At 41.8% G+C, this 15900-nt stretch overlaps 1 protein-coding gene across 3 annotated transcripts in view; it reads right to left on the reverse strand.

Annotated features, from left to right (window-relative positions):
* Positions 1-359: 359 nt before the first annotated feature.
* Positions 360-15900, reverse strand: part of dtx1 (deltex 1, E3 ubiquitin ligase) — a 49427-nt gene continuing 33886 nt past the window's right edge. The window contains exons 4-11 of one of the 3 annotated variants that reach the window (XR_004656677.1): positions 12303-12364; positions 11992-12153; positions 10062-10123; positions 9725-9883; positions 6730-6891; positions 3917-4006; positions 543-3241; positions 360-436 (exon numbers count right to left, since the gene is read on the reverse strand). Coding sequence is in view for 2 of the 3 variants with exons in the window: in XM_034872028.1 (XP_034727919.1) it covers positions 3017-3241; positions 3917-4006; positions 6730-6891; positions 9725-9883; positions 10062-10123; positions 11992-12153; positions 12303-12364 (922 nt within the window). In the remaining variant the exon portion in view is untranslated. Of the gene's footprint in view, positions 3242-3916; positions 4007-6729; positions 6892-9724; positions 9884-10061; positions 10124-11991; positions 12154-12302; positions 12365-15900 lie in introns of all 3 variants that reach the window. The other 2 variants (XM_034872029.1, XM_034872028.1) reach the window with 2 other exon arrangements.

Genomic DNA, 15900 nt, shown 5'->3' on the forward strand with positions numbered 1-15900 from the left:
GAAAATAATACTAGGTGAACAAAGGCTCATTTATGCAATCTTTAAATGAAAATAGATACGTTCATTTCAAACAATGTAACCATCACTGCCCACGTACTTGGACCTTCACTTTTCCTCTAACTCCCATTTAAAGTGGCTCTGAGCACTGTCACGTGTGTTTTGGGCTACAACATTTGTTGTCTCATACAGCAAACATCTCCTCGCTATCCGCGTAAGTAAGGTCACCCAACATCGCTTAGAGCACCTTTAATTCCCGTCCAATCTCCTCCCCGCTGTTCTATGGTAACCAAATTGTCTCTGTGTCCGGGCGGAGTAAGTATGTGAGTTAAAAATTACCTCCCACTAACCCGCCATTTTTTAAATATCTTTGTTGTGTCCTACGATCGTGTCTCGCTTTAACTACTGCCTACACTGGCCTCATGATTTCTGTATCCCTCTGTTTTTCTGCGGTATGCACAAGCTTTCAGAAAATTTGCACAAATACGGACAAAATGAATGAACGCTGAGTACAGACTGAAAGCTCCATCCGTATACGTAGCTACCGTTGAGCATAAATGAGCCTTAGGACATAGTAAAGAGATCATTGATGGCATTAGGTTTTCAGGGCCTTTAAATGTAGTAATTCACTGTACTTTGATTGACAACTGTAGTGACAGAGGTCAGTCCCACCAATATGTTGTTCCAGTTAGCTTAAACAAACACTAACAACTATTTGTAGATGCTATTTAACCCAGGTGTGCCATTTTCACCTTCAAACTGAACAAAGAGTGCTGATTACATCCATCTCCAGGTTCTGGACAAGTAGAAAAAGAGAAATGGCCCATTCGGGGGGATTGGACATCTACATGCTGCTAAAGCTCCCCCGCCAATAATAAAGACACATTTACTGTATTTATTGGAGTCCCACAGGGGATCAACTACACAGATTCTAGATTAAGGTAACGACAGCAGCATACGCTAAGACTACTTGTAATATAAGACGCCCATAAGATGTTGGACATATTTCAACAGTCCCTGACTTACTGACAAATTCATCTTTGTCAGATTTGATGTATTCATGTTAACGTGTGCCTGTGTATAGGTATGTATATATTGATCATTTTATATTTTTTCATATAGAAGAGTATAAAAATAAATTAAACTTACACCATCAACTCAAATTGAGCTTGAATTTAAAGGTATTTCACACCTGCAAATGTATATCACATATACATATATATATGTATATATGTATATATATATATATATATATATATACACGCATACATTTCAAAGCTTTGCAAGCGGGTTTTTAAGACATTTTCCTAAAACTTAAAACAACTGATTTACACAAAACTGTTGCCTCAAAGTGCTATGGAAGACTATGATTCACTCCAAAATGAAGCTCACAACTGGATGCCCACACGACAAACCTTACATCCACGCCCCCGCTCATTAAAATTGATCAGATATATTAATGGAAAATTATGCAGATCTGGGTTATCTTTTACCTCAGAGTAAAGAAACAGCACAATATCTCCACCAAGGACATTTAAAAAGTTATTACCTCAGGGGCATAAAATCTGAGGGGGAAGAGGAGAGTGTAGGAAAAAAAACAGTTCCTAGTGAATTACATACTAAATCAACATTTGCGTGGTTCGCAGAATGAAAGGCTATGCTGCGGCTGAGCAGGATGAGGAAAGTGGGGGCGTGGCCATACATCAGAATCGGCCTTAACAACTGAGTGAGTGAGCTCACACAAGGAATACGATATTTCATTGCTCGCCTTACAAGCAGTGGAGCCCTATGCTTTCCCCAGACGCAAACAAGCTCACAAGAGACTTGCGGATCGCAGGCTAGCAGGAGCCCAAGAGTGATCTTCAAGGGAGAACTGTTGGTGTTTGAAAGAAAAATATCCATTTGTGTCCAAGTGCATTCAGCTATTCTCCTCAAGGACCTCAAGACGGCATATCGTTGCCTCAGAGTACTAAATCACACACTCAGCCCTCATGTATGGTCAGCATGATGGATCGTACCGATGCCTGGGTTTGCCTCCAACAGGGAGACAAATAATGCAGGCTTTATCTTCACAAAGGTCATCGTAACCAGTGTGTCAACAAACCAAATGAGTTTAACCTTGGAGCATAGCAAATCCCGCTTCACAACCTCAGCCTGCCAAGTTCCAACACCTCGTAACAAGCATCAGACTGACTGGTAAGATGCTTGTTTCATCTATGTCACATGTCCTCTCATAGACAGTCCACAAGGTTAACCATACAACTTACGTTTATTACCAAATACTAAAGTCTCATAGCTTTTAATCTTCCTGGAATCTACTTCATGCACTGCAGAACACACTTCCGTTTTGGAAAACAAGTGACCCAAGGTATCAGAAGTTTAAAATCTCAGAGATCTTCGGAGCAACTTTACAGTTACATCACCAAAACAATCCTTTAAATCACAAAACCAAGTTTTACCACTTGTTACAGAACAATATTTAATTATTAGAGGAAAAGGGGACGCAGATAATAAATTCATCTGGATTCATTCAAAATGCAAAAATTCTCTTCAATTTCTCTAATCTATCTATCTGATTGCATGGAATTGCACCAACCTTCATTATGCAGCGTTAGTCTGAGCCATGCATTCTGGAGTTTAGGATTCACAAATATGCCTTTGTATAGTTTTGACCCCTCACCAAGTGCAGAGGAACAGCTTCAGCTTGAATCTAAAAAGGGGGAGAAATACCATTTACCAGGACAGAAATCTTACCTTAACGTACTTCAACCCTCTGAGAAAATTTGGCGTGAACAGAACAAGCTCACAGGGGGGGGGGGATCTTAGGTTATACAAATCAAAATATTGACCATAACCACTTCATTTATTTCGCTTCCGTTGCTCTTGTGCCACCACTTCTGCAGGGGGATTTTGTTCGTGGGGAGTAAAGAGATGTCGGCTGCTTGTTTGCCCGTCATGCAGTGTCCTGTACTCTGGGAGACGGCGAGGCATGGTGGGTGTGTGCCAGCTCAGCCGGCCATCAGTCCTTCAGGTTGTCCTCGCGGACCCCCTGGGCCGACAACTCAGTCAGGACATTGTCCAGGTAGTTAGGGTCGGGGTAGCCATGGCCGGTCAGGTTGGAGCCGAACTCTGTCTTATGGTGGATCTCGTTCCATACTACCGTGTCCGACTCGCCCGTGGTGCTGGACGTGCCGATGGTGAAGATGAGGCGTCGGTCCCAGGCCATGATCAGCAGCTTCAGGACCTGGAGAGACAAAAGAGGGTTGGGAAGGAAGTTATGATTTCCCTACAGCAAGAATAAAGTAACAACAATGTTTTATATGTTTGTTAGCCCACCTAGCTACCCTCTACTCAGACCACCAGGATTACACAACTAACGTTCTTTCTTCCTTCTTTTATTCGGATCCCCATTAGCTGCTTACAATGTAGTAGCTACTCTTCCTGGGGTCCACGTAAAACAACCACTCATGCATATTAACACCAAACATACAATTTGACATCATTTTAAAACAACACATATAGTGCAAATGAGAAAAAGAATGTCTGGAAAAAGAATATCAGTGTGTACATGTTTTGTAAATTAGTGTCAAATAGAATAACATCACATTCCAACAATAATAGCCCATCATAGTTAGATTAAATAATATTTAGTTATTGTTTAAGTGTTTCAGTTTTTTTTCTTACATAGAAAACTTACTAAACAACCTTACAGGGTGCCGGCACACCGCATCAGTCCGAGTTTTTTGCTTGACTAAAGTTTTTAGCAAAATCCTACAAAAATACAAGCACCAAATAAGGATAGGAGCTTTCCCCACTGAGGAAAGAAACTCTTTGCAGCGATGTGCACTGGAATCCAGCATGCTTTAACTGCTTGTTGAGCTGCTGTTGTTGTTTTTCTTGGACCGGTGTCAGAGCTTACCTTCCTGCCTTTCTCGTTGTCAGGGAGGTAGCAGTGTCGAGGGAACCCTCTTGCACTGAACTTCTTCCCGGGATTGGGGTGCTCATTGGTCTGGTGAAAAAATGTCAAGAGCAAAAGCAAACATTACGAGCCCTTCCCTTCCAATTACGACTTAATAAAGTAGTAAAGAGCACCCACAAGGTGAGCTTTAAGCTTTATTGTTCACGTTGCTTACAATGCTCTTTTGTAAAAAAAAATTGAGAGACATGCTACTGTAAACATCCAAATATCTCTTTAAGTATCATATTTCAGAAAGTTGCTCCCAAGGCTCCAATGTGAGAAAAAGCTTGATTAAATCTTAATGCATCCACACCGGTGTCTGAAGGGGGACAGAGGTAAAACAGGTCTCCACCAAAATCTGCTTGGCTACTCCTCACACTTATTAATGAAGGAATTGAATAAAGTTACAGTTGCATGGTCAGTTGAGATTTAAATTGTGACGCAATCACGTAATTGCTATTCCAAGCCTTTTCCTGTGATTTGCGGCCTTTAATTGGCACAATAATTGAGCAGATTAAAATTTCACTTTTTTTTGCATTGACTGCATTCCCCTTCTTAAATGGGAAGTACATGTAGTTCAATGAGACACCTCAACAATAGCGACAAACCAATCTGATTGCAAACCAGTGGAAGATGCTGAATTTAAACATGTAAAGGAAATGAAAAAAAAGAAAAAAAATTCGATGTCAGGATTTTTGTTACAACAAGGGTTGGCAATTTGTGCTTTAACCAAATATTTACACAATGAAATTTAAGAAAAGCAAAATAGTCATGTGGATATAATAACTAAAGGCTGACTTATGCTTCTGCGGAGGCTCCATACAGAGCTTTGACCGTAGCCTATATAAGTGGCCTGAAGTTTATACCTGTGCGTTGGTGTGTGTGTTGATCTCGTTAAGAGAATAGCAGGGCCGGATTGTATGTGTGCGTGGGCAGTGTGTGGTGGAGCGAGTGAGAGAGTGACTCTGATTAGCTTCAGAGTGAGGACTCTAGAGAGGCATGGTGGGAGAAACAAAGTGTCTCCCCTGCGCTTTCTGTCCACGGTGGGAAATCTGTAGCAGGAACTTGAAATGAGAAGCAGGAAATGAGTACGGGGAAATGCAATGCTACCAAGCCACGGTCGAGCGACGTGTGTCGCCGCAACGTGTTTTTACATTTTTAGAGGGGTGCACTTCAGGTCGGTATCTTCACGTACTTACGTACGTACCCACGGCGCCGATGTAATGCAGAAGAATAAATTAGCAAGTGTGTGAAGGCGTGAGACACACCAGCACAACAATCTGACTGCAAAGCAGCTGAAAGATATTACATTGAAACATGTGGAGTGGCATGTGTTGCCCTTTGTGTATTCATATGATAATTCTCATTTGTTTGGTGATATCTTGCTGTCCATGAGGATGGTTAGAGAGCGAGAGGAGCAATAGAGGCAGGAGACCTACAGAAATTTTCCCTGGCTTTAGCGCTTCTGTGCTGACCTGAGTGGTGAGGTCACCCCCAGTATTCTCTGTCCCCTGGGACACTAAGCCTGTTCCTCTGGTGGAAAAAGGTCAGTTTACTGACTCTATTAAAGCTCCTGTCAGCAGTAAGGATGAAATATGCAACCTTTTCATCTCACGAAGGCAAACCCAGGCCGCAAAAACATGCTCTCCCCTCCACTGCAAATGTGACCTTCATTGGATCCGTTTCATTTTTATTTTTCTATTTATTTATTTATTAGGTATGCTGTATATATTAAATAATGAATTCATTACTAAAAAAAAAAACATGTAATTATGTTGTTGTATATTGCAAAAAGGAGGATATAACTTGCAATAAATAAAGAGATATAAAGTGTACTACGGTCTGCTGCTTTCAGTATTCTGCTCAAATACAAATATCGATGGTTGAATTTAAAACAAATGAGAGGGAATAATTTGGTTATTGGCTGGAACGCTGGAACACTGTGTATGCTTCGTGGGGCCAGTGGGCACAGATTATTTTTGTTTTTGTTTTTTGGACCCTACGCTGTATACCCTGAGGCCACGTTTTTTATACGGTGTGTTCTGAAGACAGGCAGCTCGTGGATTGTAAGGAGTTGTTTGCTGTACGTGGTTACCAATGTTCTAGCCTAAAACATATGTGACATTGCTTAGAGCACCTTTAATTAAACAAACATTGAACATTGAAGTGTGCAGTTAAAGTAAGAAAGTTTACACAACCATGCTAAAGTTGGAAAAAGGAATAAAAAAATAATCTTTTGGAAATTGATGCCTCAATAATAAAAAAAATGTCCCTCCCTTTAGCATGGGTGTGTAAACTTATGCAAGCCACTGTATATAAAAAAAATGAAATTCTAAAGCAATAGTGCATATTTTATGCCGCTCCCGGTAATTAGAAGAAAAAGAACAACAAAACTGTTGGCGCGTCCACAAATAAACACAAGCCTAACAGTACTGGGAAACAAATCTAAGTTTCTTTTACGATATGTCCCAGCCTTTCGCGATGTTTATTTGCGATAGGCCAGTTGCTACCGCGATGACAATAAAAAATAAATAAATAAATAGAGCAGCCCTAGTGAAGAACTCTGTTCAGAAGCACTGTGTGATCTCTAAGAATGCTGCTTCCTCAGAGACTTACAGAGCCACAACAGCTCACCTCCCAGGACTGATAACCGACCGTCATACTAAAGCGGATCAGCAGCAGTTGTAGAAAGGGCATGGATTTAGAGAGGAGACACAGTGGATCAGGGAACAAAAGCAGCATGTTAGAACCTAGTGAAGTGACACAATTCTGACCTGGATACCGGCAGGAATGTCATAGACGATGCGGATGCTTTTTGAGTCTGGGTAGCCGGGCAGGCAGTGGGGGATGACGTGGTACTCCATCTTCCCAGGAGGCTGGGTGCCTGTTTTCTCCCCATAGATGGTTTTGCATGTAGGACACTGAAGACTGCCATCCTGGTTTGAAAAAAAGAAGAAGAAATATACTGGAATGATATAAATAACACAATAAAATGATTATTTTAATGGGTAAGTTCACACCAAATTAAAATTACATTTATGACTTCACCTCTTGTGGTATCAAGCTTTACTGATAGTTTTGGTTTAATTTTTGTGTTTTGAGATACCCGTCTCTGAGATTTATGCCTCTGCTCCAAAACAATGGACATGAATGAAATTTAGGTTATGGTGCTTTAAGCTGCCCTCATCAATATTCGTATATCAACAATTATTGAATGACTATGTACAGTATAATATAAAAGGGTTAGCTTCTGGGGATGAATCCAGAATTATCAGCCAACTTTGCAGTTCCCCTTAGAACCACGGGGCCTTTCAGCTCGTTGTTTTGGTTTTACAAACTACAAATGTAATATCCACTCTTGATGGTCTCATCAAAATCACTTCCAGTAAAAATAAACTTTTTGCTGCTCGGTTCACGCTGGAAAATCCGCCGGATTTCATTTATTCAAGCCGGATATCTGTTGCCTTGGGCTTCCTTTGTGTTGGCTTTTTAAACTCCGGTTGATTTCTGAGGACTATGGTTAACTGCCCATCAGATCTCTACAAGGTAAATCTTGACAGCTAGCTAGACTATTGGTCCAATCTGAGTTTTCTGTTGAATGACTAAAACAACTTTTAAAAGTATACATTTTCCACCAAACAAGTTTCCTCCGAGCCTATTTTGCAGCGGCACTGAAGCTTTTCTCCAGAGTTTAGCACCGCCCAAGACGATTCTGATTGGTGTAAAGAAATGCCAATTAACCAGAGCATGTATTCCTCCCATCCCCAAATGCTGTATGGAGTACAGCAAGACTATAGCAACTTATGAGTGAACCAAGTGGAATATTTAGCAGGAGCTAAAGAAGCAAATATCTGATTTTGTGGGCGTGAGACCAGAGCTAAAAGAAGAAGTTTATTGGGCTGCTAAAAAAAGACTCCAAATGAATACTTATGTTGCTCTGTAACTGCTGCAGTGTTTCCCATACATTGATATATTTGTGGTGGCCTGCCACTCAATCAATGTTGACCGCCACATACTGCTGTATATTCTCTCTCTTACTCTCTTTCTCACACACACACACACACACACACACACACACACACACACACACACACACACACACACACACACACACACACAACAACAACAGACCCTAGTCCTCCGTGCAGATGAATTAATCCCATTGATTATTCACACTGATTATATACACACTCCAATACAGTAGGTGTTGGTATGGGCCTTAAAATTGGTTTGCAATCCGCTAATCAACACACAGAAGAGGGCATTGACCGACATTGATCTTTTCACTCGCAGAGAAGATAGCTAGAATCGATCTGGAGTTTAATGGTTAGTATTTAGTATTAGCATCATGAAGTTAGCGTGAAACCGCCACTGACGGACACAGAGCTCTCTGTCCATCAGCGCTCCAACTTCGGTCAGTTTCACAATTCTGTAAAAAAAACACATCTTGTATGTCGTGTTGATGAAAGTACAGGTTTTGAGTGCTTTAGTGGCCTTGACTTGATTCCCTGAATGTGCCGAGATGTCGTCTCGCTCAGCCTCTCTGCTGATGCCTGTTCATGTAACAGCAGCAGTTAAACTGTACTTGACACTATGATGGTTACATTTGGAACAATCTGCGGTTCACATGCATGCCAAACTGTAGGGGCAGTCTATTACTGTACACCACGGACGCACAAATGTATTCATTAATATTTAAAAATAGAAAATATTAATTTTCATAATGTTTTGTATTCATAACACTATTAATGTGCAAGTTAGCTACAACAGTATTAGCAGTTATCTTAAGAAAGTCACTCCTACATTTTTCAAATTGTTAGACATGAGCCGTCTTTCACACATACACCGCAAACCTGAAATTATAGACATTACACAATGGCAACAAATGTCCCATTGGAGAGATAAGAGCATCATTGTTCAAAACAGCAAAGATGTTTTTTTCCAAGTTTGTGTGCGTGTGGAAGCAACAGGGAGATAAAATAACACCCCAAATTCCAGAAAAAGTGATTTTTCTCATAACGTGGGCACTTTAAAGGGACACTCAAGACGATGTTGGGACCTGATTTCTGGGACACTGTCCGGAGTTCAAATACAGACAGCTATAGGTGTAATAATATGTTAATAAGCCTAAAACAATCAATTAATATTGCTTAAAAAAATCAACAGCAGAATGAAGGTTCTGGTTACTTTCTCCTGGACTGGACTACAGAAACAATAGTCCCGGAGAAAACTGTTGACAGGGTGTTACAAATAGTGGTAGGGATATTGTTCCTGGAAAGGTACTGTTGACATTTTACAATTTAGTTTTTCATTGCTTTGACCACAACAAGAGGAATCAGAAATCTCCAAGACGGATATTTTAAAAACCTGGACAAATAAAACCAAAAACATGGCTATGATTGCCATTTGTGTAATCTGGCTTTTAATACTAATTGATAAATTGATTAGATATCATTAGAACAATTATTGCTAATGTTACACTGATGGCCGCTTGTTAAATCTGCTTGTATTGGCATCTTCCACATTAGCAAGCAGTAGTTTTTGTATCAAAAGAAAACTGAACTGAAGTAAGCAGAATTTAAAAGGATTTTACAAAGTGCCGTCAAGCCTGATATGATTGATCTGATAGGACTGTATAAGATCCACGTCTGAGTGCAACCATATTAAAGCCTGATCATCTGCCAGTGCCATGCAATCGGGTAAAACGAGTTTATAATTTGAGCCGACAGTGACATCACAACAGCGTCTGGCTCACTAGCATTTGCCCACCTTATTGCCATTGTTGTACATGGCCACCAGGCACAGCAGATGGTACATGTGCCCACACTTGCCAAGTTTGCCCACCAGCTCTGGCTTTATGCCTTTGTGCTGCAGGACGCCTTCATAGCCGGATGACATGACCAGCCTCTCCATGCAGATGGTACAGTCCTGCAATAGCCAACCAAAATACTCAAGCTGCCATTCTACATGACTGTGTTTCTACATTTCACACTTGGTTAGGACATCAAACGATCACAGAGTGCATCTCTTGGTGGGCACAAAACTTTGAAGTCATCTGTGTGTGTGTGTGTGTGTGTGTATGCGTGTTTGCATGTCTTTTTCTTACCTCATCTGGTGCCACTTTAATCTTCTCTGTGTATCGTCGCACAACATCCTCTGGGTTTTTGCCTTGTCATAGTACAAAGCATTAGAGAGGTTAGATGGCCACTGGGGAACAGCCAATGTTGCCACTTACTTACACCCACATACCACAAGTAAATATGAAAAAACAAAGAGAACTAACGTTCATCAGTTTCAGTGGTCAATTTGGCCTGAGCGTGTCTGGAGCCGAGAGTGTGCATGTGTGAATGTGAATGTAGTATGCATTTCTGTGATGTGGAAGAGGTCACCTTCGAACTGGCACATACTGTAAAAACCCAGCCATCCACACACTCTCTGATAATCCCTGCGTGCAACCAGGCTAGCATGGCTGAGAGCACACCAACGGATTACACCCCTAAGACGCTTACAGGCAACCTCTTTTCCCCCAAAGCCTTTGTTTGTTCATTTGAGGGACAGCCAGTGAACAGAGGGAGGGAGAGCAGTGGAGAGAGACAGAGTGAGCAAAAAAAAAGGAAAGTAAAAAGGTGTAACAGGAAGGAAAAGGAGGAAACAGAGAGCTGAAGAGAGAAGAGAGGGAGTGAAGAGAGGGAGAAGGGAAAACAGGAAAAAGGAGGAGAAAGACAGGAGACTCAATTACGCATTTTTACCCCATTACCATTTGATGGCTTTATTAGCCGGATCAAACGCCTCCCTGACCTTTTTCTGCACGGAAAGCAGAGAAGGATAAGCCTTAATCTCCCAGCACGAGGTTGCACATTTGGCTGCTGTAACACATTTCTAAAAGGTCCTAATAGTTTTCAAGGAATTTTCCAGGAAATAACTATTTGTAACTAATTGTAAAAAATATAGAGACAAAATGCCAGCAGCATTGTTTCTGGGATGGCCTGTCAGCCTGTCATGTTTTTTTTTTTTAATTTTTTTAAAGATTATTCTTTGGGGCATTTACTCCCCCCATAAGATAGTGACAGTGGATTGACAGGGAAGGCAGGAGGGAGACAGGGGAGGATGCACAGCAAAGGGCCGCAGGCCGGACTCGAACCCGGGCTGCTGCAAAGGACCCAGCCCACATGGGGCACTGGGTGAGCCAGAGGTCGCCCTGTTGTCCCGTCATGTTACCATGCTGACTTCAACATTTAGCCCAAAGCAACCACACTGTATAGCATACTACTGAATTTATCAGTCAAATTGCAGACATAATCCTTTGCAGGATCCTTGCAGCCACATATCAGTTCCATCTTAGTAAATTATAGGACGCTATGGGACCTGTAAAATAAAGCATTGTTGCATCCTCTGCTCTGAAAGGTTAAAAAAGAAACCCCCGTTGCAGGGGGGGAAGCCTCGATGATCAATTAGGACGAAGACTCCCGTGGGAAGGCTGGCTGTTTCCACGGCTCCCATCGACCAGCACTTATTCTAGCACTTACACAAAGCCGTCCAAACAAACCCCAGATTCCTTCTCGAGCCAGCTCAGTGCAACAGTCCCTTGTTAATTACTTTATTTTCCAACTGCCTCTGTCATTCTGCATGTATCCTAACACATACAATTGTTACAGTAACACTTTCACTGTGTTTGCTTGTAAATCTGAACCAGCAATCATAATTACATTTTATGGGAGCTTTTTGAAAGGTACAGGAATGATTTCCTGACTAATCCTCAGAGATTTTTAATGGGAGGCATTTAAAAAATAATTACGTAGGCTTGATCACAATAAAACACACCGTTGGTTGTGTTTGCATGCTGAACAACAGACTTCCAGACAGCTGATACGGAAACATCCTGCAATGCTTGGCAGGACGGAGAAAGTCTGCTGGCTATCAGTGGTTGGTCTATTCCTCGCCTCAGTGCATTTCAAATGTTTTCACTAACACACTATAAAAAAACAATGGTAGCATATACAAGTCTTCCTTTTCATTTTATTCCCACCATATCTTACCTCTCCTCAGGTGCTTCTTCTTGGTTTTGCGGCGCATGCCGTTGATCCCCGGCACAGGCTTCATGTCGCTCTTGTTGATGGGTGGTGGGTGCAGTATGGGCTTGGGGGCCCGAGTCAGGCAAACCGGCAGACCTGCAGCGCACATCAGGATACCTGTCATGCCTGATGCATTTGGACCGCAGACACACATACACACACACAGAAGAATGGAAAAAAAGCACTGATTGTAAATGTTCAAGACCAAGTTTGACCACAAAAAAGCGCTCTTTTTAGTTTTTTTTAAAGATGGTATACAATGTATGTAGACTAACCTGCTAGTGCTGGGTGCACTGGTCCAGATCCAGTCAGGTTCTTTACTGGGAGGGCAGGAACCCTAACAGAAGAAAGAAAAAAAGAACGTTCAGTGCTGTTTTATACCTCAAGGCCACAGACAGTGACTTGCTCAGATCATACATTCCTTTAGGGTCACACTATCAACTCTAGTGGCCATGTGGAGACATCACTATCTAAAGAAAACACTGATCATCTTCTCTGTGTGCCTTGGATTGCCTCGTGCCATGCCAGCCCATTCTTTTTTCTTTATCTAGATTTTTTTTTCATTCCATAAATGACCCTGTGATCTCTAAAATAGTACAGTAAATGGTCCTGATCGTGCACCACCGACTGCTACGCCACAACTGAGAAAAGTGAGAACAGCAGCTCGTTCTGGTCTGCATGCCACAAAAAAACACTCAAGTTAAAATGCCACATGTGCTTCACCACAGAGACAGAGACAACTGCGATGGGATGAGACAGCTTGACTCATGTACAAAGCACTGCAGCAGAGCTTGATTCAGGATGACATTTGGAAAGGCTGGAGTTCACAGCGAACACAGACACAAAGACAGTTGACTGGTGCACTCTTCCTGATCTGTGGAGCAGAGCGGACAAAAGCACTTGAGGCATTAATATGAGCAAGCAAGCCAGTGAGTCTCTTACAGAGGGCCAGATCCTCAATTCAACCAGCATCCCACAGCAGGGGCCACAGAGCAGCACAGCTCGGGAACAAGTTTCCTTCCCTCAGTGTCATGACAACAAGCTAACTCAAGCAACAACAAAGTTAAAGTTAAGTCACTGGATAGAAATGTTGTTTTCATTAAAAAAGAAGCAACAAGAAAATCTCACCAGATGTGAGTTACATGTGACACAGCAAAAGAACATCATGTCAAATCTCAGCTTCAAGATAGAAGGCCCTCATTTGCAATTAATTGAATTCCGATCACGATTACGGCTTCTAACGATCACAAAAACAATGTAATCGAGAAAAACAATTGTTTTCCACATTACATTTGCAAGTAAACTCTTATTTTGTTTCGTGTTCTGAATGACACGTGCACTTTCACCCCTCCCGAAGGCTAAACCCACTCAGCCAATAATCAGCGAGGTTCCGTTTGTAGGATTTGTATTAAAAAATCAGCGTGAGTGAATTTGGCAGAGGAAGAGAAGCATTTGGTGAGCAAAAGCGGAGAGCAAATTCCGTTGTTGCTGATTTTTGAAGTTCAATAAATGCAACATCTGTCCGAAGGTCAAGGAGTAATGTGTTAAATAACCGGGATTTCAATATTGACAAAAAAATATTTTTTATCCATAATCAAGCAGCCCTAATTTACACCTGGTCATGTCTTGCACCTCGAGCATCCAGAAGCTACTGTGGAATTTCGTATAATTTATTATAGCTTCTTACGAATCTTTCTGTAAATTAGTGAAGTCCATGTTTCCAACAAGAACTGTGTCTTTGGTTTTCTGCTTTTCAAATGAAAATGTTCTAAGAAGCTCGGATGAACACTCGGTTCACTACCTGGCGGGCACCTGAAGCAGACAGACAGAGTTAGCGACTCTCTAGTGAACATAGTGGAGCATTCAGCGAGATAGGAAGTCTTCATTGGTCATATAAGCATAACCAAACTAATTTATCATTTTAAGATGAAAATGTATTAAAAGAAAGAAACATTATCATGGACACAGTGTTGTCAGTACATTCAATTTTGAGTAGAATGCAGATGAATCTATTTGTAAATCTTCATCCCACCACTTTTTTACATTGCTGTCCTCGTAACAATGTGAAGTCAGCCACAATGTGTATCGTTTCACTCGCAGGCTTGTGCAAAGTTATGTGCATCCTCACACACACACACACACACACACACACACACACACACACACACACACACACACACACACACACACACACACACGCACACTCGTGTCTGGCTATCTTTGTGGGGACCAGTCATTGACATAATGCATTCCCTAGCCCCTTAACCTAACCTTAACCATCAAACCTAAATGCCTAACCTTAACCCTCACCCTAACCCTAGCCCTAACCATAACCTAACTCTAACCCTACTCCTAAAACCAAGTCTTATTCCTCAAACAGCCCTTTAACGTTATGGAGACCAGCATTTTGTCCCCACAAAGCTGTCAGGTCCCCATAAGTATACTGTAGTCACAGTTTTTGGTCCCCACAAATGTAGTTAAACCTGGCCCACACACACACACACACACACACACACACACACACACACACACACACACAGACACACACACACAATTCAGTAGTAGGCTATACAGTGTGGTTGCTAGGTGCTTTGGGGTCCTTCTGTAATGGGTACAAAGGTTCTGGAGTAAGCTTCAAGCAGCAATACCGCAGGCCAAGCCATCGGTCCATTCCAGACAGACACATTTTAAAAGGGCACTGTACTAGTAACATTAACTAGGAATGCTTCTCATTTTTATTGCTTTCCAAATCAGGCAAAGATTTCAAAGAACAGCCAGAGAGTGTATTGCATGATAAATATGCAATGTTGATGCAAACAGCTGCACACTGTGGGATTGCACAGCTGCCAAAAAAGCAATCACCAGCAGCTCCAGATGAGCATTATCTGATAGTATAACAGAAACACGTTAACACACGCCGTACTTCATTATTTCTGTAAAGCGTGAGATTACCTATCTGTGCACTGCAGAGACTGTTGTTATCCAAGGCTGCACACTTTACCAGCCAGTTAACCTGTAGCCTGTGTGCAGCTGCAACCCAACCTTTTTTTATTATTATTATTATTTTTTAGAAATGTGCCCCTCTGGAGGCACTGACCCTGTCTGCCCTGGCTGTGCCTGGAGCGCCGGGGTTTATGACACATGCCATCTCCTCACACTCTGCTTACAACCCTTAATACTGGATGATTTCAAAGGCTAAATCTGGCTTTAATTCTTACTTTTTGCTCCTTCTTCCCCTCCCTCTCTCACATCACATTTGTCTAAAAACACCCTCATCACCAATCTCTGATCTAGGCTAAAACAAAAAAAAGTAAGTGCAGACTCAGAGAGTCTCCAATGATCCTGAACAACAGGCTACGTTTGTTGGCTCATGCTCACATCTTACGAGCAATTATACCACATCATCAGTGTAGATAAGAGCAAGAGCAGATATTTTTTTGCCTCTCCACCATAACACAGCTGTTCCAGCACTTCAGCTTTGACAAGGCACATTCAGCCAATCGGACTGAACCTCGTCACCTTTACATTTCTTCTGCCCAGCCAACTCTAATTTTCTCTTCCTCATGACCGGATTTCACTTCTTCGCTCCCGCTTCGTTAGTTTGCTGTTGAGGAATTACCATTTCCAATGAAGGTATTTTTCACGTCTAAAGCTGCAATTTCTGACCTAAAACCGATGCTATTAAAATCCTGCCCCTACATACCTAACCCATTAACACCAGATTAAAATATGGCCCCTGTCAGTTGAGGTCACCGGGTCGCTGTCCCTCTTCTGTCTTCTGCTCAGTTGCGTTTGTCCTTTCCTGGGGGGAATCTCCAGCCTTCCTTGAGGACTTAATCAGCCTGAGAGCAATGTGATTCCCCAAATAGAAAG

The sequence above is a fragment of the Etheostoma cragini genome, chromosome 5 (assembly GCF_013103735.1).
Source record: "Etheostoma cragini isolate CJK2018 chromosome 5, CSU_Ecrag_1.0, whole genome shotgun sequence".
Taxonomy (NCBI): Eukaryota; Metazoa; Chordata; class Actinopteri; order Perciformes; family Percidae; genus Etheostoma; species Etheostoma cragini.